Below are 24,438 nucleotides of genomic sequence, written 5' to 3'. Positions count from 1 at the left end.
GTGTTGTTAATGAGTCGCAATATATAAAATTATTATTGAAACAAGTGTAATCAATGACTTCGAAAAAATGGCCTTATCAGGATATTTGTTTTCAAGGTTCTTCAAAGTAGGTGAAACATTTTGAAAAAACCTTGGGTAAATATCATGCTCCTTGGTTATAATAACGGTTGAAATGCTAAAAAGTAAATACAAAACTCGAAGTAATAATATTTTTGCAAATGGATAATTATTTTCATTGCACATAATTTTAAGAACCTTAACTGAAACCTTACATAACGAAATAATAAAATAACAATAATAAATGTATCCAAAATGGTTGCAACTTTAAATACAAAAAATAGTAGCAATAGAGGAGAGGTCTATGGAAGTTTGCTTGAAACTTCTTATATGCTGGAATACACCAATCCGAAATACAACGATATGCAAAATAATACCACGGACTTTTTATTAACAAGTGATGAACCCCATAAAATTGAAGAAGTGTACGGCGGCTTACTATTAAACGGAGTACAAGATATGGATTTACTTAATACATCAATCGCTTCTAGTGAATTTATCACCTTGTCAACAGATCCTGGGCCAAGTTTATTACCGTTACAAAATGTAGCAGTAGTAGACACATTATTAGGTAAGTTTCATACTTAATTACAAAATTATTTACTTATGTATTTGTTTTAAGTTTCCTTGATTTTAATCTGTGTTTAAAGTGCAGTTAACAAGCACTTTTATACATTGAAAAAGAAATTAACATTACTAGAGATTTGTTTTAGTTTTAATTCGGTATTTTTAATTCTATCAATTATCACTAACTATCAATATTGAAAATAATCTCAAAAATATTTTTTATAGTGTTTTTTTTACTTACGTATTTTTAGTGCAGTTAATCAACATTTTTTAACATAAAAAATATTTGCCATATAAATTTAGTCAGCAAGATACTTGTTTACAACTAACATTAGCATATAGATCTTTAGTGTAGAACTTTTTTCTTGTTTTTATTCCGTGACTGTAGTGCATAGAAAGATTTTCTCTAGACATTTCTTTTCATTTTAGTGCAAGCAGCTAGCTTTTTATCATATATCATAGTTTTAGTTTGGTTACCTAGTAATGTTTAATATTTTTATATATCAACATTAAAACAAATATTTTCTTATTTATACCCCGCGTACTTAATCCAGTTCAGCTAACACTTGTTTTTATTAGTTTGTATTCTTTTTTATTTTTTATATATTTGCTAACGTGGTGATATTAATAAGCACTTTGACTGTTGTTTATTTTAATATAAGTACTTCAGCATTATCCATAAATGTTAGTGCAACGATAGAGTTTAGTTAGAGATATTAGAGATATACATTAGAGATACATCCAGTATTAAATTTTTCAACGTATTACTTAATTATTTTAGTAAATGATTTTGAGGATTTTTTTACAAATCAAGACCACAAAATGAAAGTACATTAAAATTACTTCTTCTTTTTCAATTCATAGCTTTATTATGTGTAAATGAGTTTTTGTAAAAAGTAAACCAACTCTTGTAATGTTTTTTTACTATGACATGAGAGTTTATTAGAGTAGAGAGTTGAAGGAGTAGAATATTAAAAAACCAACAATATAATATTTTTATATGTAATTTGATCTAATATATAGATTTCAATATAGATTACAATAATATATAACATTGATATATAGAATTTTATTTAATAGAGGTAATAGTGAGGAAGTTTTCTGATACTTGATCAAGTGAATTCTATGGCTGATCATACAGTTGTCTTGGATATCACTTGATATTCTTCGTCAGTGGTTTTTGGAAACATCTATTGGTTTAATTTTTTGTTTATAATTTCTTGACTGCTAGTGTCAAGAATTGAATTCTGTCGAATTTAATCCGTGGATTAACATATTAACACTCAAAATTAACGTAAGCACAGTTCTTGACCTTACTACGTTATTAATTATTAATTAGAACGTTTTAACCACAGTGTATAGCTGTGGTATATATTGTTAATTTTGAATTTAATTTAATCCCGTTTTTAAGAAATACACCAACAGATTATTTAGAAGTACATTTACAATTGGAATGATTTATTATTACTTAATATATATATGTTTCATACATACCTCAAAAAAAATATATATCTACGTACATACTGAATAAAAATATATAACAATCTGTTTTTAGGTTCCGTTATGACCACTGCCACCGCTACAGTAACAACACTACCAGCACCCAACTTTTTAACTGATAGTACAGTCAATTCTGCTACGCTTGACTCCATGAATACAAATTTGCTTATAAATTTAATAACTACGACCACAGAATCAACGAATAACGATTCTTCATATTGGGACCTTGGCTCTGACAATGTCGATTTTCTTTATCGTCATTCACTCAGTATGACAATTGTGTATTGCATAGCTTACTTAGTAGTGTTTCTAGTTGGATTGATTGGAAATAGCTTTGTGATTGCTGTAGTACTGCGTGCTCCACGTATGCGTACGGTTACAAATTATTTTATTGTCAATTTGGCCATTGGTAAGTCGAAAAATTACTATTTACATTATTATCTTTCTGATATGCAATATTATATAATTTTAATGACATATATTTAAATTGCACAACTAAAATTGCTTTTTATAATTACTATAATTTTTTTATTTTTCTTATAGTTACTTTATTTAAAAAATCAATAAACATATATAGTTTATCATTTTATTACAAAAATTGATTTCATAATCATAAATTATTATTAAATATATTTAATATAATAAATTAATAAAATATTATTTGTTAATATTACCATATAAGTGTTAAAAATATTTGTTTGTTTTACTTAAATTATAACAGCAGATCGACTTAAAGTTTCCCCACCCGATCACAATTTGTCAGTCCATATCTTTTACATAGTCTATTTCAATATTAGACTTAAAAATCTAATCACTACAACAATATCCTCTCCGATATCACACCTTTATAAGAATCCAATTATCAGTATCTCATTTTCAATCTCTTTATTTCTTTTCCCACACCCATACCCATCTTCATTCTCTTTTCCTTATCTCAAATCCATCTATTCAATGAAATAAGTACTTGCCATCAATAGAAACTCTCTGATACAATAGTTAGACATGATTTCTCATATATGTTCTTGATAGGGATATTCTAAAAACAATAATTAAATATTTTTAGTATATATAAATATACTATATAAACTAAAAATAACGATCGAAATAAAAACTAAAAACTCTGAATATTATAATATTAAAAAGTATTTCTTTCAACTTATAAAAAGATGTACGAGACACTATTAAACTTATTTTAACATATTTTAACAGATTTTATATTACATTTTATTAATATTTTTATTATAATTTAACTGTAAAGTTAAATAGAAATTAATTAAAACAACAAAATCTTTGGGTATTGTCAAATACCTCTCATCAGTAATCTGATATTTCATACACTATATCTTGGATTTAACTAATAGCAAATAATTTTTTAGACTGTAAGATTTATTTTTATATATTTGAATGTCTTAATCAATAATCAGTATTGATGATCTACTACGTATCAATATCATGACCCCATCATCATATAACAACACAGATGTAGGTGAACTTTATTCTTGTCAAGTAGACTTTTCCATCTCTCTTGCTGTTGTAGGTTAAGAGCACCTGCTGGGAGCGGCTTTCTTCAATTCTTGTTACATACCTATCCTAAAGTATTCGTCGTGATTTAGCAAACCTCACGGTTATTTAATTTTTTACCAAAAAAGCACTATCGCCCTAGATGAATTGTTAGTTTTATTAATAAAAATTATATTTAATACAAAAAATAAACAATTGCTCACTTTTCCTACCTTCTTTCTTTACAAAATCCATAATGCTTTTAATTTCCAAACATTTAAAATTTTTTCATTTGTTTATTTATTCAGAAACAAAATAAAAATCTTTTTTCTAGTATATAGCTATGGGAAAAGCTCGAAAGTATTTATCATTTATGAAGTTTTCTTCCATAAGCTTAAAGCAATTTTTCTTTAAGATTTATTGCAGTTCTAAACCAAACAAATTCAAATAAAATGCGACATAAAGCAAACATTTCATCAGACTTCTTTGAGTAGGAGCTGGAGTTCCAAATATAAATCTTAGTTAACATATATAAATAAAAGTAAATCCTATCTGAGTGTACACAATAATTTACGAGTATATGCTGCACGGTACTCTTTATATTGTAAATAATTCCATACACTAAATTGATATAGTAAAAAAGAGTACATCCAAAATAATTAAATTTACTCCTCCCAAAACGTTTTTATGTCATGTCACCATTTTGATGGCAGTGGTCAGTGGTCAGTGGTGAGTGGTCAGTGGTCAGTGTTCAGCACACAATAACAAAATAATGCACAAAGGACAATGACCAAATTCAATTATAACAAACAGAATTCGAGTGTGAGCCTTTTGGTTAAATGTTTTCGATACGTGCAAAACATACAAAGCAAAATTAAACAAACAAAAATATATTCATATTCAATTTCTGTGTATCTATTTAAGTGTACTCGTATTTATGTTGATATGATATAATTTGTACGTGCCTTTAGTTTATTCAATAAGTTACCAGAAATGCTTTCGCAATCAAAACGCCTAAAAATATTTCATATACCTAACAATCTCTTTCCAAATATTTATATTCTGTGTATTCTTTCACAGCTGATATCCTTGTGATTGTGTTTTGCCTGCCAGCGACACTGATGAGCAACATTTTTGTACGTAAGTATCATGAATTCATAAATTTATGCTTTTATATTCCCATATATCGGTGAATTATTTATTATTGCTATTTAAAAAGGAATAAAATATAATTTTTAATTTTAGTTGGATTTTTAAATAAACTACATTGTTTAGGTTCTTCACAAAAATATACTAATATCATTACAATAAGAAGCAAAACAAACGTATGTACAGTACGTACAAAATTAAACTTTCAACTCAACCCTAATTAAAAAGAAAATGTATGAAACCTACACGTAAAGCCTCAATAAACCTACAGTTGAGTAGTTGAGCAGTTGAGCATGCATGTATGTGTCCTTAAAGAAACGCACGAAAATCATAAATGTGGCACAGGCGACATTGTTTCACGTTCCCAAAGCAAAAGAGCAACGAATACATTTCCTTACGCCTTACGACGGAAAAAGATACTTTCTACAATAATTCTTTTTGCTGTTGCTTGTTGTCGTTGATATTGTCTTATATTGCTGAAAGTGAAAAAACTCGATTCTATTATTTCAAGGCTTTTCAATTTTGCCTTTTTGGGGTTTTTTGCCCGATAGAATGGAAACCGAGTCAAGTACCTCTTAAATGTTCTGTTTAATAGTCATCAGATGAGAGTTTACACATAATTTGCAATAAAATGGTTGCCGTCGTTGCTGGTTCTTTTGTCGAACCTCAATTGAGTTGACGTTAAATTTGTATTCTCACATATTTGGATGAATACTTATATGCTATATAAAACAATAGAAAAGTTTTTTAAAAAACAATGTATTATTGAATAAATTTCGTTAAAATCGCATAAACATAGATAATGTTGAGCTGTTGAATTAAGGACATAAAAGATCTTCCTTAATTGCAGTGCGTTATTCCCAAACATAAAATAACGTTTATGGACCATATAATAAAAAATAAATTATTTCAAGATTTCTTTTATGTTGTTTATTGTTTATTTCATTTTTTTATTACAAGCTTCTGCTGCTAAATTTTAAAAAATAATTTATATTATTTATATAGAGGTTTTTCGAACAGTAATGAACTACAATAACAAAAATTCATTTTCTATTATTTTAATTAATTGAATTTTCGGCTGACCATACAGCTGTTTCGAGTATTGCCAAATACCCATCATTAGTGGTCTTGGAAATAATTCTTGTATTTGATTATTTGTAAATAATTATTTGAGACTAAAAGTACTAGGAATTCAACTCGTGTCTTGCCAAATTTGAAGCTCAGAGTCGGCGCACCTTAACCAGCTGACTCAAAGCGTACTTGACTTTTTATGTTCCCGCATTTTTCAGGAGTTTTGTTAATTTGCTGTGAAAGTTTTTATTAACAAATTCACTTGCTGTGTTTATATTAGAACAAAATCATAAACCAGCTGTAGAATAATTGAATCAATTTTATTTTTATTTTTAATTGTTAAATTTCAATACTATCCTGTTTGTATTATTTATATTAAATATTATTTAATTAAAGAAATGAAGGTCTGAAATGTTTTATATATGTATTAAGTCTTATTTCAATATATACATATGTAATATAAAAAATTAATGTATAATATGTATACAATCAGGGAATGATGAAAAAGCAACTAGAGGTCTGAAATAAGGCGGCTTTATCTTGTTTATCAAGTTGGTTATCAGTTCCACTATCAGTAACACATACATGTCAACTATCAGGCAGATGCGATACCTAGTTTGTGTTTACTGAGCGAATGAGAACTAAACGATACTTTGACAATCACGACACTTTTATAGAAAAGTCTGAAATATTGAAGATAACGCAAAGTCTGGGCATCCTAACACGTTCATTAAACATAAAAATAAAAGAATTACCATTAGAAAAATTAGTGTAAAAAATAGGATTATCATACGGCTCATGCAAAAAAATATTTTAAATATTTTGAAGTTAAAGCCAGTTGCAGAAAGTTTTACGTCTTAACCAACAGTTTGTAGCGGAAAATAATATCTCAGTAATATTTAAATACTCCAGTCTCCATATAAGATCAATAATATCTTTTTCTTTTTTCTTAAAGCTGAAAAGATACTTAAAAGATAATGGTACTCAACAATCTTTTGTTGAAGCTCGGGCTTTGACACCATACTTGTAAATCAGAAAACTATGTTGACACCGGTACCTTATATATTATACGAGTATATTATCTATATTAACATATATTATATATCATAATATATTATCAGTCTCTTTATAAAAATAAACATCCCGAAGAGTATATGGTAATTATCCACATAAGAAAAAATAATTTGTTGCTTATAACTCTGTTCTAGAAGTTGTTTTCGGTGACATTTCGATTTTCTTCCCAACTGGAAGTTACGTGAAGGAAGTTACGTAAACTAGTATCTTAATTTTCGATCAAATGAAATAAGATATTGGCCACAATTATTTTTGTACCTTGCAGAGAAGTAACCTTATGTACTAGAAATTCTAGCACAAAATAAATCTATCCAACTGCATTCATATAATAAATCACACCTTGCTGAACATTGACTTTGAAGAGCTTTCCGTCTGCCTCTAATTACTGGAATGCTTAACTTTTTGTAGTTAGAAATGGATATATAAAATTAGTTCCAGTAGGAAAATTTCTTATTTATTTTGTTTATTATACTCACTTCACAATCTCTACGTATATTACGATTCTTTACATTGATAATGGGCTATATATATAAGAAATATATACTATATATGAGTATAAGAGTTCCTTGAAACTAGAAATAAAATTTTTTTATCTTAAAGACAAAGTCAAAGACTTTAAAATATATAAAAAATTACAACCAATTTCAAATAAATTGATGAAAAAAGAATTAATAATTCGATGTATACGAGTATTTGTTATTCGCGTAACCCACAAGTAAACTTAAACTTTTTGCAATTTCAAAACTTCAGGCGTTCATGTATGTAGTTGTTTTTGTAGTTGTTGATAAAATTTTCTACCATTTTTTTTCAAAAATCAAGTTAAACATGGTTGAGGGTTGATTTCTTTCTTTTTATACTTTTTTGTTTTTTTTTGTTTTTACTTTGCTCTTCTGTTGTGTGGTGAAAATAAAAGCTCTGCACATTTTGTATGCATGTTTGCACAAATGTTTATGAAGGTTTATAAGTATAGGTGCTATAGTGCGCTTGTATACGAATTTTAGTGGCATCCTTTGCATAGGCCAAAAGGATCATCGACACAGTACTGACCTAATTTCGCAATTTCAACTTAGGCGCAAGGTTTACAAATGTATATGTATGAGTGTTACGATATAAACGTTTTTATTTGTTTTTGTACGTGTTTGTATATTAAGTTGTGTGTATGTTATATGTGTTGTGTGTGGCATAACTTTTGTAGGTCAATGGGTGGAATAAGGTTGTTTGTTGATTTAATGTTGGTAAAAGTGTTTGTTAAGAGCAATTTGTAGTTGTGCGTTTGTGCGATATATTAGTGTGTGTGTGGGGTCTTGTCTCAGGTGGTTGACGAAGAGAGTACAATACTGTGACTATTAGTTATGTTCTTTTTTATTTTCGTTTTTGTTTTTGTTTTTTTGCTTTATAGAATAAAATTTCTATTTTCCACTTATTGGGTTGCAGCCTGTGTGCATTGTAAGTAAACATGTGCTACGTTTGCAAGGCACCAACAAGTCGTCAAGTGCTTTTAAGGTTACTTGAGTTAAGAAATAAAGAAAGAAATACAATGACTAGATTGTTGATGGCAAAAATGATATAAACTTTCAATAAATTTTACTACATTGGCTCTACTTTTGAAATAGAAATCAAAGTCACTTTTATGCATAAATATTCTAACTAGTGTCTATTTCTTATTTATGCATACTTCTATTATATATGTGTATGTATGTATGAGTATATAAATGCATACAAAAGCATATACGCGAAAAAGTAAATATTTATATAAACCACTTTGTTTACATTATTATGGTATAAAATGCACTATTTAATGTAGCGTTGGCGTTGGTGATGGTAATGGCGATGACGATGACAATGGCGGTGTGGTGTGGTGTGTTTTGTGGAGATGGTGTTTTATGAGTAACATGTGAGAAGAAGAGAAGGTGATTGGTAATGATAAGAGTAATGGCACTGCTAATGTTTTTGTTGTGTTGTTATCTAAGCACAGCTTCAGCCTTAAAACAGTTTGGAAGGTTGTTAACGGTTGACACTCAGGGTTATTTGCGGCTCGATAAATTGACCTAAATATTTTGCTCAATGAGTTCTTCAGCAAGCCTTCTAACATGTACACAATATTTTCAACATAGTCAAGTCAACAAATTGATAGCACTAAATATAAACAAATAAATAAACTGGCTGTTATGTAAGAATACAATACGATATTGAATTTTGTATAATAAACTGAATTAAATCAATAGAATTTAATTTTTTTGATTTGAAAATGTATTTATTTAAAGAAAATGACACTTAAAATGATATTTTTGACAATAATACAATCTGTATAAGATTTTGGTACGAAAACAAAACCATCAACCAAAACAAAATTATTCGTATGACATCCATACGAATTAAGAATAAAGAAAGACAAATAAACATATCAAACATATTCAACCATATCATATAAATTTGTGGTGTCACCAGTTGCAAACTCGCCGCCTAAAATGGTGTTGTAAAATGGTCTTGTCCGCAAGACCAAGATGTTCTAGGAGCTAGAACATAATATACGTTAATAATAGGAGTCTAGAAAAGTTTAACACTCTTCAGGAGTGTATTCTATGGAGCGAATTTCTATATCCGCAATTAAACAACCTAAATGTGCGGCGAAACTTAGAGGATCTCAGTGTGAAACTTCTAAGAGTGCAGAATATCAGTGGGAGATAATGGTAATTATGGTGTTGACCGTTGGGCTTGTATCTGTAGGTAACACATGTCACGAACTACACTCCTCTCAAAAGCACACAAACATTTCAAACATTTCATATTCAAGCATTTGAATAAAGAGTGATTGTAGGAAAGTAGTCTTAATGTAGAGTAGTTTATACCTGAGCAGGGAGTTTTTGAGTTGGATGTGCCAAAAAGAGGAGTACTTAACAATCTGGAAAATATGAGGAATAGAGTTGTTAGTGCCTCCCCGTTAGTGCAATTGCTGACGTTTTATTTGGATTAAGTTTGCAGGTGATATAGTACCTAGTAAGAGTACACAGATGTTTGCTAAAGATGTGCGATATTCTGCGTATGGATTTTGATCTAGTATATCGTAATTAATTTTTTTTTTTAATAATTTTTTGAAAAAAATAAAAGCGATCGTCCCTCAACGATCCCCACTATCTTTTCTTTATTGTATTATTTAAATACAACAGATTTTGGTCAGGAATCTAATAACACAATTTTGCTCTGTGCTGACAACACCAGCATTATACAAGTGGACAAAAATGCTAATTCTGTTGTGAAATTCACAACTTCTAATTGATAAGATAATGAGGTACTTTCGAAAGTGGTGAAATAGAGCAAATATTAAGAAATGAATGCTATAATTATTACTAAACGTAGAAATCAAATTCAAGGACAATAAAATTCATAAATGTATGTAATGATTGACCACAATCATCCAATAAAATTTCTGGTCCTAAATTTCTCGCAGGGCCCGTTATGTATTCGAGTTACCAGTTTGTTTCGAATAATACTGATTACATGTAGAATTTGAATGGGAAAATAGTATAAAATATATAGGTCTAACGTTTGACAGAAGATACACTAGGATAGAGAATAAATGGATCGGCTTGTAATATAAGTCTGAATGCTCTGAAACCATTAACCCAAGAAAAGTTGAGTATGAAAAATAATATTCTGTTTTCTAAACAATATTGAAATATTCGACTTTTTATTGTAATACTGCTTTATCCACCATTAGAAAACTTTAAACTCCGCTTCAAAAGCTCAGAAATGGCATATCAAAAACGAAGATGTAAATAAAAACTTCATAATGAAAGCTGTGCAAAAGTATATCAAAGGCATAGGGCTGAAATTGTCTGATTTTATGGATGTACACTCTAATTCAGAATTGCACTCTCTTAAATCAAATTTACTATTTATTCCATCAGGTAGATAAGTTGATTTTCAGACTATATACTTTTGTAAATTCACTAGAATAACTTATTATGATAATTTAATCTAGCTTAGCTCTTGGTAGAGTGGATCACTCAAGTGGTCACAACCACTATTGATTAAAAGTGCTTTAGACACTAATCTGCTTTTCATCAAGAAAAAAAGAACAATTAAATCATTGCAAATTTATTTTGGTTATGCAAATGTAGTTAAAAATGAATGAAAGCTAAACCTTACAGTTTTTTTATCATTTGCAAATCTTATGAAATGTGAGCTGACAAACAGTATATTCTACAAAAACACTGTCTTAACAGTGCTAACAACGCACTATTTTCCATTTTTTTCCCTCGAATTTATCAATTGACTTTGACCTTTCACATCTCTTCTACAGTCTCCTACACAGCCTTATTAAAATGCGCGCGGCACATAAGGATGCTTGAGAGTGATGCTTACACTTAAGCTTCCCTGCCTCTTGAATGTGCGTTTATCTCCTTAAATATTTTGTGTAGAAACAAGAAGCACAAATTTTTTTTATCGAACAGACCAATGTCAGCTTTTTACAAACACGGCCAACCTTCAAAAATCAGAAAGAACCTTGTCATGGTTGCAGCACAGATGCACAGATGCAAAATAGAGTTAATTGCTCTTGAGTTGAGTTGAGCCAGAGAAATTGGCGGCATGTTTAACATCTCAAACAGCAAATAACCATTTTTTTGCCTTTGCCTTACTTTTTTTTAACAATTTAATGGCATTTATATATTTTTTTTTTATTTTTCTAATTTGGTACTTTTCTATTGCAGCTTGGATGCTTGGCTGGTTGATGTGTAAAACGGTTCCATACATTCAAGGAGTATCTGTAGCTGCCTCCGTTTACAGCCTCATTGCAGTCTCACTCGACAGGTAATGCTATTGATAATTGCGCAACCATGATTGCACTTGACCCATAGTAAAACGTAGCCTAAAACAACCTTGACATTGTTGCGAAAGAACTTGAAAACTTTTTTCATTTTGGAATTTATTCAGGAAGAAGGGCATTTTATAAACTTTTTGGGAAAAAATGTCTAATGCTGGTGAAATTTATGTCACCGCAGTTGGTAAAATACTCATAATTGTATACATAGAAGTTACACATGTTATACATGTTTTTCTCTAATAATCCGCTTTAATGATGGGCGACAACAGCGTGATGAGCGTGATGAACCGGTACTACTGGGACAACTGATTTCACTACAGGAACTACAGGTACTACTGGTTTAGCCACAACAACAGACTTCACCACAGGAGCGGGATGATGAATGACATGACTACGTAAATATAAGAAATATTATTAGTTATAGTGGAATCATTCTGTACTCTGTGCTAAATCTTAAATATGTTAAACGTTACTTACGAGTGCACTGCATGTGCCTTATGATGCACTATTGGGGGGTGATGAACTGCGCCATGTACATGATGTACTACTGGCACGGCGGGAGCCACTACAACACCAGCATAAGTGTAGGCGAAAACAGCGGAAAGCAACAACAACTGCAACAAAAATTTAAAAATGTTTATGCAAAATGTCCTGTAATGCAACTACAACAAATACGTACAATTTTGAACATCCTGATTGTTTATTGTTTGTTGTTTATTTACAAAAATATTTTAATTAAAGTTTTTATTAAACGCTAATATTTCGCAACTGATTGCGTTCTGTCATGAATCAAATGCTTTTATAGTCAGAATTTGAATTTACGAGTTTTAGAATTAATTTCAAATATGTATTTATGCATTATTTTTCTATTTTAATTAATTTATATATCAACTCAGCTAAAGGTTAACCTTATAATAACGCAAACGTTGACTGGCAAATAGCGCTCGCAGTTGGTGGCACTCAAGGAGATTTACAGCTTTTCAATGTAGCAAATTTCAAAAATTTACTCTAAACATATTTACGCAAATATAAAATTTGTTCATATGCACTTACATATGTGCATACATAAAGTTATATACATATACATATATATATATATTGATATTTTTTGTTTTGTTGTTATTAAGAAGGTTTCAATATGCGTTAACGCATTTTATTATAAATATTAATTTTTTCGCGTACAAGATCAAGTTCATCTTGTTAAATAATTTGTTACATTCCTTGACCAAGTAGAGTATTTCGAAAAAATCACAATATTTGCATTTCATAGAATCGAAATATTCCAATTAAAATCGACAGTTTCATATGTATGAACGTATGTATCTAAATCTATAAATCTCATAGTATTAATATCAAAATTTGCTTATCATGGTAATCTGCTTGATGAATACAAATTTACATCACGTCAAAAAGTCATCACATAGTTTTAAATCAATTAACTTACAGTTTTTTTTTTAACATCAGCGATGCCTACTCGATTGTGAACGACATTTGTATTACCAGTTAATTATTGCCGAGAAACCCGTTAAATCTTATGACATGTTGAATTATTTTAAGAAACTCAGTCAGTTTCATGCTTGAGCTTGACAAGTAGAGATTGGTAAACCTATTGGCAAAAAAAGTAATAGACAACATTATGTAGTCAATCAGTTTAACAATCGTTTGATAATTCATACAATACTTATATTTTCCAGCTTATCCTCTAACATATTGGTACGAGTACCACCGATCTTTAAGACTTTATTCAATGACTTGATTAGTAAAACTGTTTCCATGCTGCTTAGTGAGTTACTCTAGATTTACTCTAGAAGCCTATGTAAATACCCCTATAATATACATATTAATATTTATTACTAGTGATAGATATATAAGTAATATTTTTATCACAATTCTATATCTGAGCATATAGTAGCTATACAAACTTGGGTAGATGAACCGTTCTGTTAGATTGGTCATTCTGCTTTAATCTATTCTGCTTCAATTATGCGAAAGGTCGCATAAAAACGACCTGACCGAATTGTCACCCTGTAAAGTTGGAGGTTTGGCCAATTTTATAGACTTCTCACATTAGTTTACTTTCACTTGAATGGGGGAGTCATTGTTAGCATATGAACAACGCTAATCGGTGTTATCACAACGGGCCATTATTTGAGGTCATATTGGCTTTGTGCACAAGGGACGCCACTGCTACCTAACTTAACTATCATATAACGAGAAATCTCAAAGATCTCCATAATTAATACAGGGTAATATTGCATTTAGGTGCTTAATAATTTTTTTTTTTTAACTACGATTCATTATACCATAACTAAGGGTTTTAGTATATGTAAATTTATTCTTTTCTCGTTCCAATGGAAGTTCAGAGCTCTATCATATTCTATACATACTTATTAAAAACTATAACGATGTCATTGTATATCAAGTTTGCCATTTTAAAAAACATTTGTTCAGGTTGTAATGTATATCATAATATTACCTATTACATTTATTTTTATATTACTTTTCTTAGGTTTATTGCCATCTGGTGGCCATTGAAGCAAATGACAAAAAGTCGTGCTCGCTTTATGATATTCTGTATATGGGTTATTGCTTTTGGCACCACTATACCTTGGGTTTTATTCTTTGATTTGGTACCAGCAGCAGAATCATTTCCGGCAGCACCGGATTTATATCTATGTCAAGGTAATTATCTATGGTTAATACAAATTTAATCAAGATAATTTATTTAATTGGTTTTCCTTATTTCTTTAATTACAACTACTGATTATAGAAGTATGGCCTCCTGGAACCAATGGCAATTTATATTTTCTATTAGCACATTTAGTAGCTTGCTATTTGTTACCTATGTCACTCATAACCTTATGCTACGTACTTATATGGATAAAAGTCTCAACACGTTCTATACCAGGTGACTCTAAAGATGCACAAATGGATCGCATGCAACAAAAGTCTAAAGTGAAAGTTATTAAAATGCTTGTTGCTGTCGTAATACTATTTGTTCTCTCTTGGCTGCCACTCTACGTCATCTTCGCTAGAATAAAATTTGGTAAGATCATAAACTTATATTGCAGAAATCAAAATATTGTTGAGAACTGAAATATTTAATTATTTAAATGGTTGATTTTTGTAATAGTTGATGATAATATAAAATTTTTACAACATATTTACTATATATATATATTGGATAGTTAGTATATTAAATAAATATATGAAAATGTATTAATACCTCTATTAGGCGGAGAAATCTCTATAGAGGAAAGTGAAATACTTAACAAGGTTACACCTTTCGCACAATGGTTAGGTTCATCCAATTCTTGCATCAACCCAATATTATATGCATTTTTCAATAAAAAATACCGCCGAGGCTTTGCCGCTATTATTAAGTCACGATCCTGCTGTGGACGTTTAAGGTACGTAAATATTCGTTATATTGTATATATAGCTTAGAAATCGTCACAAAAGATCTGTTATAAAGAAATTTATAATTTATTTTATAAATTTATTAAAATAAATTACAATATGTTATAGATATTATGATAATGTTGCCATAGTCTCTTCAACAACGAGTACACGCAAATCTTCTCATTATCATCACAATGGTTCTCGCAAGAGTCCTAGCAGTCCCGGTCTACGTAAAAATAATGTTTCCTACATATACGAACATAATTCCTTGCGTAGACATAATCTTATAGTAAAACAAGACAGCAATCTTTCGCAACAAATGTTACTCAAACAAGATTCACATGGTTCTCGACAACTTCTGATCAAACAGGAGAGTGCATCAAGTGATGGATCTAGACGACTTTTATGCCAACAAGATAGTAATGGTTCCTATAATATAGAAATAAAACGCTCAACTCAAATTACACACAATCAAGATCGTTCTCAAGACAGCTTTGCCACTTCCCAAGAATGCATATCAAATGATTATAGACGTGGTATCAATGCCGGTTCTCCTAGCATTAGTTCAGTTTTAGAATACAAACGTCAAAAATTTGTGAAACAAGATTCTGTGCTTTCATTTGTGGATCAACGCCCAGGTAATTCAATTAATTTTATTTTTTATTATTATTAAATTGTAATTATGTATTCTCTCTTTGGATCTTAGAACCACGTAGACATCAACTTGTTAAGCAGGACTCTGTTATATCATTTGCAGATCAGAAGCGAGGTTTACTCAATAAACAAGACTCAATTTTTGCTGGTCCAAATCGTTCAGGTGAAAGTACTGGACATCATGTTTCAATATTAAAGAAAACCGATTCACAGAATAGCAATGGCTTACCTTCACCACGTAGAAATATGGAATATTATGAATAAGTTACTAACAAAAATAAATTTTAATATATATATATAATTATATAAAATATATAATAATATACAATACACAAGACCTTGTTAACAGCAAACACGCTAGACTTTGGGTATAGTGTTTCTTACATATCCTACACTAAGAATAGATAATGAATGTTGTAGAAACCAATTAAATTAGGGTTTTTATTGGTGATATTTTGTAAGAGTTTCACAAAATTTTGGGATACACTGTTTTTTAACTGTTATTTGCTAGAATATATTTAATAATACTTAAACCAATATTTTAATAGTTTGTTTTTAAAAGAAGAAAGTTGCTAGAGAAATGTATGAAAAATGAGCGAATTGAAAATTCGCGTTCTGTCCAGTAAAAATATATTTAAACACCGAGGTCTAAATAAAACGTACCTACTAAATAAAATTTTTTTATTAAAAATTCTTACGATTTATATATTTATATTCGTTTTGGATAAGCAATAATTCTACCTTATAATAATATATTTATAACAAATATTATATTATACGTATTACACTTATAAAGAATTTATTAATATATGAATATTAATTTAGATAAATAAAATGAAATGTTCAAATAAATTGGGAAAAATTGAACATTTAAAAAATAATAATAATAAATAATCGCACATTGACTAGAGTCAAATAAAAGTATATCAAGCTTCTTCATTAAATAAATATTGTATTTTAAAAATATTTTGTTTATAATTGATCAATATTGTAATTTCTTTAATCATAATGATTAATCACAAAATGTTTTAAGAATTGAATTCAAAATAAAACAATAAATCTCTACATTGAAATGATTTGAAAGGTATGGTTCTTATAAAATTTACCACTCCCTAATAATATAAAAATAATAAAAAAATAACAATAATAATCAGATTTGTAATAATTATGGACATAAATTTTCATAATAATAGAAGTTTTTCGTACGTAATGTCGTTAAACTGGAAATACATGCCATTTAAATATTTTTATATGTTATTTTTATATGCTAACAACTATAAAACATAAAATATATATTGGAATAAAACACATTTAGTAAAAAATTATATAAAATTAAAAAAAAAAGTTCATCTTGTGAATTGCTTGAATAGTTCTTTATTTTAAATTTGATCAGATTTATAATAAAGGACCATTTCGGATAATATAAAAGTAATACACTAATATACATATTTATATAATGTTAGATGAATATTATTAACAATATTATAGCTATTAACTAATGTTTTCAAATAAAATATTTAGTATATATATTATATAAGTATATTGAGTTAAAACAATACATTTATATTAATTAAAAATATTATTGTTTACTTGTAATAATTATTTAATATTATTTTAAAAAAGTCAAAATATATAAACAGTAAACATAATTCAACCTTTCAAGAATTATTTTTTAATATATCGTACTTATAAATACAAAAATGCATATTTTTTTAAAGAAAATCCCCTTTAAGTTATACGACGTTTTTTATTTTATGATAATATAATATTTCTTTGCTTTTTAGCAATAATATAGTAGTTAAGCAAGTAAGACGATCAAGTAAGCTTCGATCATTGAACACCGTATTTGTAAAAAAAATTTAAAGCAATTAAATCGAGAATAAACATATGCAATTATCGATATTCATTTATTATTTTACAAATAATCTTAATTGCTTTTTGGTAAAGGATTATTCTTATCAAATGTTCAACGATCATTTAGACAATACCCAGTTGCAAACAGACTGATATATCATCGAAAGCGTTTGCAAAACATGGAAATATACATAACTACCGATCGATCCAATCACATAAACATATTTTCGCACAAATTAATAAAATGTTATTAATGACCGATTGGGCCGCCCATATTTTCGCGTTCTTAATTTTTCACGTAATGCCCAGTGGTATATATACTCATTTGCAAGGTTAGGGGCGCATAGAATTTGTTTACTTATATGTATAAGCAGTTACACACAGAATCACAGTAACTAAGTAAAAATAGCGCAGAAAAATTTCAAAAAATTAGAAACCTTCGGAAAAAAATAATTATAATTTTATATAATAAAAAGCTACCCATTTCATGATCTAGATTTGATAGCATTGTTTCAAGTTGTGTTTGAAAAAGTCATGGAAAATTGCAAGTATATTTTATTAACATTGATTCTCAAAACCAGAAAATGGGTAACCAATTCAAATATATGTGCAATATACGATTTTATGTTGCAATTTTTTTATTACTGTTTATTATATATTATTATTATTGATAATTTCACAAAAACAAGCTGTAAATAAAAAATTAATGAATACCAAGGTCCGAGCTATAGAATATAGACTCACGAGTCAATATTGCAAAAAAAAGCTAAACATTTACTTGATCTACTGCGTTCAATCAAGTAGATAAGCAACAATCAGCTGATACACCATTAATCAAGTAGCAATGACTCAAAACTACGAGTTCGAGTAAATTATGGTAAATTGAAATTTCCTAGGAATTATTAGCACTGCACTTATATAAATATTTATTTATTTATTTATTGGACTTATTTATTATTTTTGTTTAAAAGTTTTCAAATTTATTTATTAAACATCTTATAAAATTTTCACAATGGTAACACCTAATTTACCTAATTGTTATCTAATTTACTATACTCGAAATTCTGGTAAATACCAACATTCGCTGTCTTACTGACATAATTTACTTTTTCCCTCAATTTACCATAGTGAAAAATTTTGTTTAACATTGCAAATTTCAACATTTTACAACACTTATAAGAAAGTATCATCGTATTTTCATTTCACACCTGTGGCATCTTTAGAGATATTTTCTTTGCTCTTCTTCGAGCAGTTGTTTTTCGCCAGCAGTCGAGTTTATTGTTTTTAGTTTCAGTTGTAAATAATAATTAATTATTCGAGTGTATCTTTCATAAAAAACGTTGTTTGTGATTTTTGTATTTCTAATAAATATTTTCTTCGAAAGTATATAAGACATTTGTCTTGTACGTCTTCTTATCTTCAAATATTTCGTCATTCCTATTTCCGTAACGCACAAAGCATAACTGATAAACATACAAGGGCACTAATACACAGATAAAGCATGGCATCACAATCGAACAATAATATATTAAGCAGTGAAGTCGAAGAGTCTTCCTTACCATTACCCCTAGAACTAAAACATTGTTTTGATAATTTAATTGTTATTGATGCTGGTGCAAACCTTACAAATAAAAAATATAGCAGAGACTTGGAATCGGTCATACAAAGAGCAAAAGATGCAGGTAAAAATATCAAAAACCAAATACAAATACATTTTATACGTACTTATATATATATATATAATAAAGATATTTTTTTTGTCACTGCTTCATTTGCGTATCACCTCTGTTGTTTATTTTTAATTTGTTTTGTATTATTATTAAAAATTAATTCTAATAATTTATTAGGTGTTCAAAAAATTATGGTTCCCGGTACTTCTGTTAAATCAAGTAAGGAAGCCTTACGCTTATCACGTTTATATCCCGATATAATATACTCGACTGCTGGCATACATCCTCACGACTCAAAATCAATAATAGAAGAACCAACAAGTTGGTTTGAATTTACACATATAGCAGAATCCCAAGAGTGTGTGGCAATCGGCCCGTGTGGCCTTGACTATCAACGGGACTTTTCAGAACCAGAAGTTCAAAAAGAAATCTTCGAAAAACAAATTAATCTAGCTTGTAGTTTGGGGAAAGCTCTTCTTATACATGAACGATCAGCACAGAAAGACGTTCTCGATATACTTGATAAGTGAGTATGAATTTCTATAAATTTAAATTCAGTATTCACACCCATTTATTTTTATTTAGATTCGAACACTTACCGCCTGCCATCATTATCAGAGGGTTCATGGGTACATGTGATGAGGCAATACAATATTTAAATAGAAGGTTTTACATAAGTCTCACTGGTTATTTATGCAAGGTAATTCCAGCTTTAAGGTTCGAAGGTTGGATTAAAAACTAAAAACAATAATGTATATAAGTATAAGTATATATTTAAACCTTTATATAAATGGTAATTAATTTTGATTAAGTTCATTAGTTGTGATTTTAATCAATTAAGAAAATAAGAGTAATTATATTTTAATTACTGTCTAGAAGTTAAGCGTAGTCGGAAATATGTATTTAATATTGTTTTATAATAATACTATATAGGTATAAAAAAAAATAAATAAGCAAATATTGAAATATTACCTTGTAGGACAAATCAGATACAGGAGTCCGTAAACTGCTGGAGGATGGTACAATACCATTAGATAGATTGCTGGTCGAAACTGATTCACCATTTATGTATCCAAATACGAGAGCTTCTAAGCTTCCTCAAAACGTCAAGACTGCCATAACGGAACGTTCATTACTGTATTTACATAGGTAAACACTTTTTAAAATTTACATGTTTTCACACAATTGTGATTGCAAAATTAAATTTAAATTCTATAGGTATTGCACTTTTCAACGTAATGAACCTTGCAGCTTACCAGCCATTGTGGAGATGATAGCTGCATTTATGAATAAAACACCCGATGAAGTAGCATTGGCTACTGCATTCAATGCTCTTAAACTATTTGGGCTTTCCTAGATACTATACTGGAAAAAGTGGGTTGGGCTTTCAATGTGCAAAAATGCGCATTTTCCAACGATTTGAAATAAAGTGGTACTAGTGGCTCTAATTAATTTGTTTTGAAACCGTAGTGCCAAATTGATTTGTCACCTATAAAAAAGTACTGCTGCAACTTTATATACTATAATCGACAAACACAAGACTTTATAAGTGCCTTATTATTTTTAAATCGGGCATTCTTGCCTGAATTTATTACTAACAACGACAAATACTACGATATAAAAGCATGCGATTTATATACTCATAATAATGTACGTACATTGTTCGAATGTTGGTGTACCAAAGTATTTGGAATACCTACTAGGCTAAGACTTAAAATACGTGTTATAAGCGACGCAATTGATTCCTTAAAATACTATAAACACATAGGGTTTAATTGATTTGTGTTTTTACTACTGTTGCTTTTGTTATATTAAATAATTTATTTATATATGTTTGAATCAATGCGTCGTACTATTTTTTTAAGCTTTATAAGCGTCCATGATTTTAATTAGCAAAGAATACAATGCTGCAGATTGTTGTCTTAATTAAGATATAAAAATTAATGCTAATTTGTACTAAATGTGTAAATAGTTTTTGTTATGCGGAACTTATAATTCGCAAACTCTTATTCAATAAGCATCATTTAAATGTGATCATTTAAAACGCTATTTATTGTTATTATATTTACATATGCATATCCATACATATTTATTTACACTGATACCTAAAATTACCATAAATAAAAATATGAAATAAAACAATTTTTCCAGATTCATTTTTAGAGGTCTTTCTGCATTAACACCAAAACCATTGTTTGTTTTGTTTTCTCTTTGGCATCTCACACTGCATTCAATTTTAAATTTTTTTTTATGCAAAGCGATGTATGGTTTTGTGATCTTCAAATTTATTTAATTGATGTAAATTATCCCACCAAGTTTTTAGCCGATGATGTAATATAAGTTTAAACCAAGGGGTCAAGGGCGCATCGAAACGTGAGACTGCCATATCTATTTCAGATCTTTTTAAGAATTTAATATCGCTCACTTCATTACTATTAGGCTGCAAATCAACATCCTTCTGCAAAAATAATATGTAGTCAATTTCATGTTCACCCCATTTGCCATCACCTGTGTTTGCATAATGAATACGTGTCAAAAAGTGAAAGTTGTCTGGTTCAATTTGGTCGGTTGGTATTCCCAGTTCGTAATTCAAACGGCGTTGTGCTGCCCTTCGAATGCCATAGGCATTTTCTTCGGTACGCTCATTTTCAATGTCAAACAATGGATGACTACAACAAGCATTAGTATATGTATCCGGAAATGTGATCTATTAAAATATTAAATTTGAATTTTATTCATTAAAGAAACCTTATTGTGAACAAACCTTGTGCACAGATCGTCGCTGTACAAGCATTTCTCCCTTTTCATTAAACAGAAAAACACTAAAGGCTCGATGTAATTTTACTGCACCAGTCTTTTTATCAACACGGTGGCAATCAGCTTTAGATGCTGCACCAATTGCATTATCTTCATTGTCAACTAAAATGCAGTTTTCTTTTAAAGCTTGCTCCTGTAAAAAGTCATGAACTTGAGTAATATCTTCTTTTGCATTAGACGATGTGGCTGTAACTGATGAAAAGTTTCTTCCAATTTGTCTGCCAAATCGAGTGAAAGTATTTAAATTTTTTAACATTTTTAATATAACGATTTATTTATTGTATGTATTCACGTAAGATTTAAATGAAATGTTTCAATATTTTTAGAAATGGTATGCCATAAGTGAAACCTGCAGCTGTTCAAAGAATAATAAAGTAAACTGTGCAGTGATGTATTTCTTTTATATACCCTCGCATATAATTAAATAATGAATATTAAGTGATAATATGTAATTAAAACAATTTTTTGTAAATTTTTTATACAACTGTGCGTACCTGAAAGTTAATTTTTCTTTTAAACAATACATCATTATAGTTTGAATAAATTATAAAAGGATTGGTATATCAAAAATTAAAATATCATTTATTATTAGGAGTATACATTATGTCCTTAAAATAGCAACTTGCACTTAAAAAACATAAATAAACATTTCTTAACATAATACTATAACATAATAAATAACTATAAAAATTTACATTCCAGTTTATACTACTTTTTCATTTTTTTCACGCTTTACAACACTGTAAAGCTGCAATGATACACAATTTATTGCTTTTATTAAACTGCAAGTAAAGATAAGGGTCAAATTGTAAATATATTAAGGAATTGTAAAAAATGGTAAATACGCCCATTTATTTTGAAGATCATGAATATTATATAGATATTTTTATAGATCCGATTTATCCTTATTCAAAACCGAGCAGGCAAAACTCGACTAGCTAAATGGTACATGAATTTTGATGACGACGAGAAACAGAAATTGATTGAGGAAGTTCATGCAGTAGTCACAGTTCGTGATGCAAAACACACCAATTTTGTAGAAGTAAGTTATAATTTACGACTACCTTATCGATGGAAATAAATATTTACTTATACATTATTTTAGTTTAGAAATTTTAAAATCGTGTATCGAAGGTACGCTGGACTATACTTTTGCATTTGTGTAGATGTCAACGATAACAATCTGTGCTATTTAGAAGCGATACACAATTTCGTAGAAGTTTTAAATGAATATTTTCATAATGTTTGTGAGCTAGATCTTGTATTTAATTTTTACAAAGTGTACACGGTAGTTGATGAAATGTTTTTAGCAGGAGAAATACGAGAAACATCACAGACTAAAGTTCTGAAACAATTGTTAACTTTAAATTCCTTAGAGTAAAAATAAATGTTCATTCCAGTTGCACTTTAAAGTGCTTTACCATTAATTTAACCTACACTTTGCAATACTATTAACGTTTGAATATAAATTATAAATTGTATATGAAATCTCTGGCTTGTATTATTATATATGTACACGTATGATTATTTACTAAAATAAGAAAGTACTCATGTTATTTAGTTCAAATAGTATAAAAATAAATTAAACACATTTAATCCAAAATTTTGATTTTTGTACCTCTGAGAAAAAAGTGTTTTGAAAACAAACAACATACGAAGATATATCGTATTGTAATTTGTGTAGTTAATACTTGAGCTGTTCAACAGTGTCTTTCAAACTGTTTGTATATATACTGATTTGAAGACCCCAGACACGATGTTGAAACATATTTAAATCAGTATAATTATTTTGTCTACAATTACATGTATCAACAGAAATACATTGTTTTCAATTTCGCATCTCCTATAAAATATATCAAATTAGAAAAAATAAAACTATAAAACCTGCAATCTGAACGTAACACACACTACTTGATTTGAAGCCAATGTTAGGATATAAACAAACATTTCAATTATTTCTGTTTGCTTACATGAGTTCAAAAATAGGGATAGATTGTTTATGAAATATTTAATTGAGATTTAATATTTCGTGAAATTTGACGCAAAAAAGGATCAACGAATAACAAATAATTCATAGTTAACAAATAATTCATGTTCATAGTTATCGTTTTGAATGGTGATATAATAGGGGTATTCAGATATAAATCGGTTATCACTTGTGTTACAACGTTTGAATAGAGTTTAAAATTTGTTCTCGGTAAAGTTTTAAAATTAAACTGTCAATGCATCTAATATTGTTTTTGATTGTAAAGTTAGCAACCCCAATAGATTGTCCTTTATGATTTTTTTTATTTAATT

The 24,438-nt window shown here is 28.8% G+C and overlaps 5 protein-coding genes across 5 annotated transcripts; 3 read left to right on the top strand and 2 right to left on the bottom strand.

Moving 5' to 3' along the window:
- Positions 1–156: 156 nt before the first annotated feature.
- On the top strand, positions 157–16,367 carry LOC119685626 (neuropeptide SIFamide receptor). Its single transcript, XM_038099970.1, has 9 exons — positions 157–628; positions 2,180–2,533; positions 4,705–4,764; positions 11,631–11,730; positions 14,253–14,425; positions 14,514–14,789; positions 14,979–15,153; positions 15,272–15,783; positions 15,852–16,367. The coding sequence occupies exons 1-9, from the start codon at positions 313–315 to the stop codon at positions 16,061–16,063; spliced, it is 2,178 nt and encodes a 725-aa protein (XP_037955898.1). The 5' UTR covers positions 157–312; the 3' UTR covers positions 16,064–16,367.
- Positions 11,847–12,528, bottom strand: LOC119685627. Its single transcript, XM_038099971.1, has 3 exons — positions 12,423–12,528; positions 12,221–12,357; positions 11,847–12,134 (listed from the first exon to the last, which is right to left on the bottom strand). Exons 1-3 carry the CDS (start codon positions 12,432–12,434, stop codon positions 11,993–11,995), a joined length of 291 nt encoding a protein of 96 aa, XP_037955899.1. The 5' UTR covers positions 12,435–12,528; the 3' UTR covers positions 11,847–11,992.
- A 2,541-nt stretch (positions 16,368–18,908) lies between the features above and the next one.
- Positions 18,909–21,264, top strand: LOC119678448 (3'-5' ssDNA/RNA exonuclease TatD). The gene is made up of 5 exons (XM_038090277.1): positions 18,909–19,335; positions 19,501–19,849; positions 19,909–20,023; positions 20,303–20,472; positions 20,542–21,264. Exons 1-5 carry the CDS (start codon positions 19,155–19,157, stop codon positions 20,678–20,680), a joined length of 954 nt encoding a protein of 317 aa, XP_037946205.1. The 5' UTR covers positions 18,909–19,154; the 3' UTR covers positions 20,681–21,264.
- An 88-nt stretch (positions 21,265–21,352) lies between these two features.
- On the bottom strand, positions 21,353–22,496 carry LOC119678449 (isopentenyl-diphosphate Delta-isomerase 1). The gene is made up of 2 exons (XM_038090278.1): positions 22,088–22,496; positions 21,353–22,030 (listed from the first exon to the last, which is right to left on the bottom strand). Exons 1-2 carry the CDS (start codon positions 22,394–22,396, stop codon positions 21,572–21,574), a joined length of 768 nt encoding a protein of 255 aa, XP_037946206.1. The 5' UTR covers positions 22,397–22,496; the 3' UTR covers positions 21,353–21,571.
- Positions 22,497–22,869: 373 nt separating this feature from the next.
- On the top strand, positions 22,870–23,700 carry LOC119678447 (AP-2 complex subunit sigma). The gene is made up of 3 exons (XM_038090276.1): positions 22,870–22,977; positions 23,033–23,182; positions 23,246–23,700. Exons 1-3 carry the CDS (start codon positions 22,975–22,977, stop codon positions 23,519–23,521), a joined length of 429 nt encoding a protein of 142 aa, XP_037946204.1. The 5' UTR covers positions 22,870–22,974; the 3' UTR covers positions 23,522–23,700.
- Positions 23,701–24,438: the final 738 nt, after the last annotated feature.

The sequence above is a fragment of the Teleopsis dalmanni genome, chromosome 2 (assembly GCF_002237135.1).
Source record: "Teleopsis dalmanni isolate 2A chromosome 2, ASM223713v2, whole genome shotgun sequence".
Classification (NCBI taxonomy): domain Eukaryota; kingdom Metazoa; phylum Arthropoda; class Insecta; order Diptera; family Diopsidae; genus Teleopsis; species Teleopsis dalmanni.
This window is presented reverse-complemented; position numbering and strand designations above follow the sequence as displayed.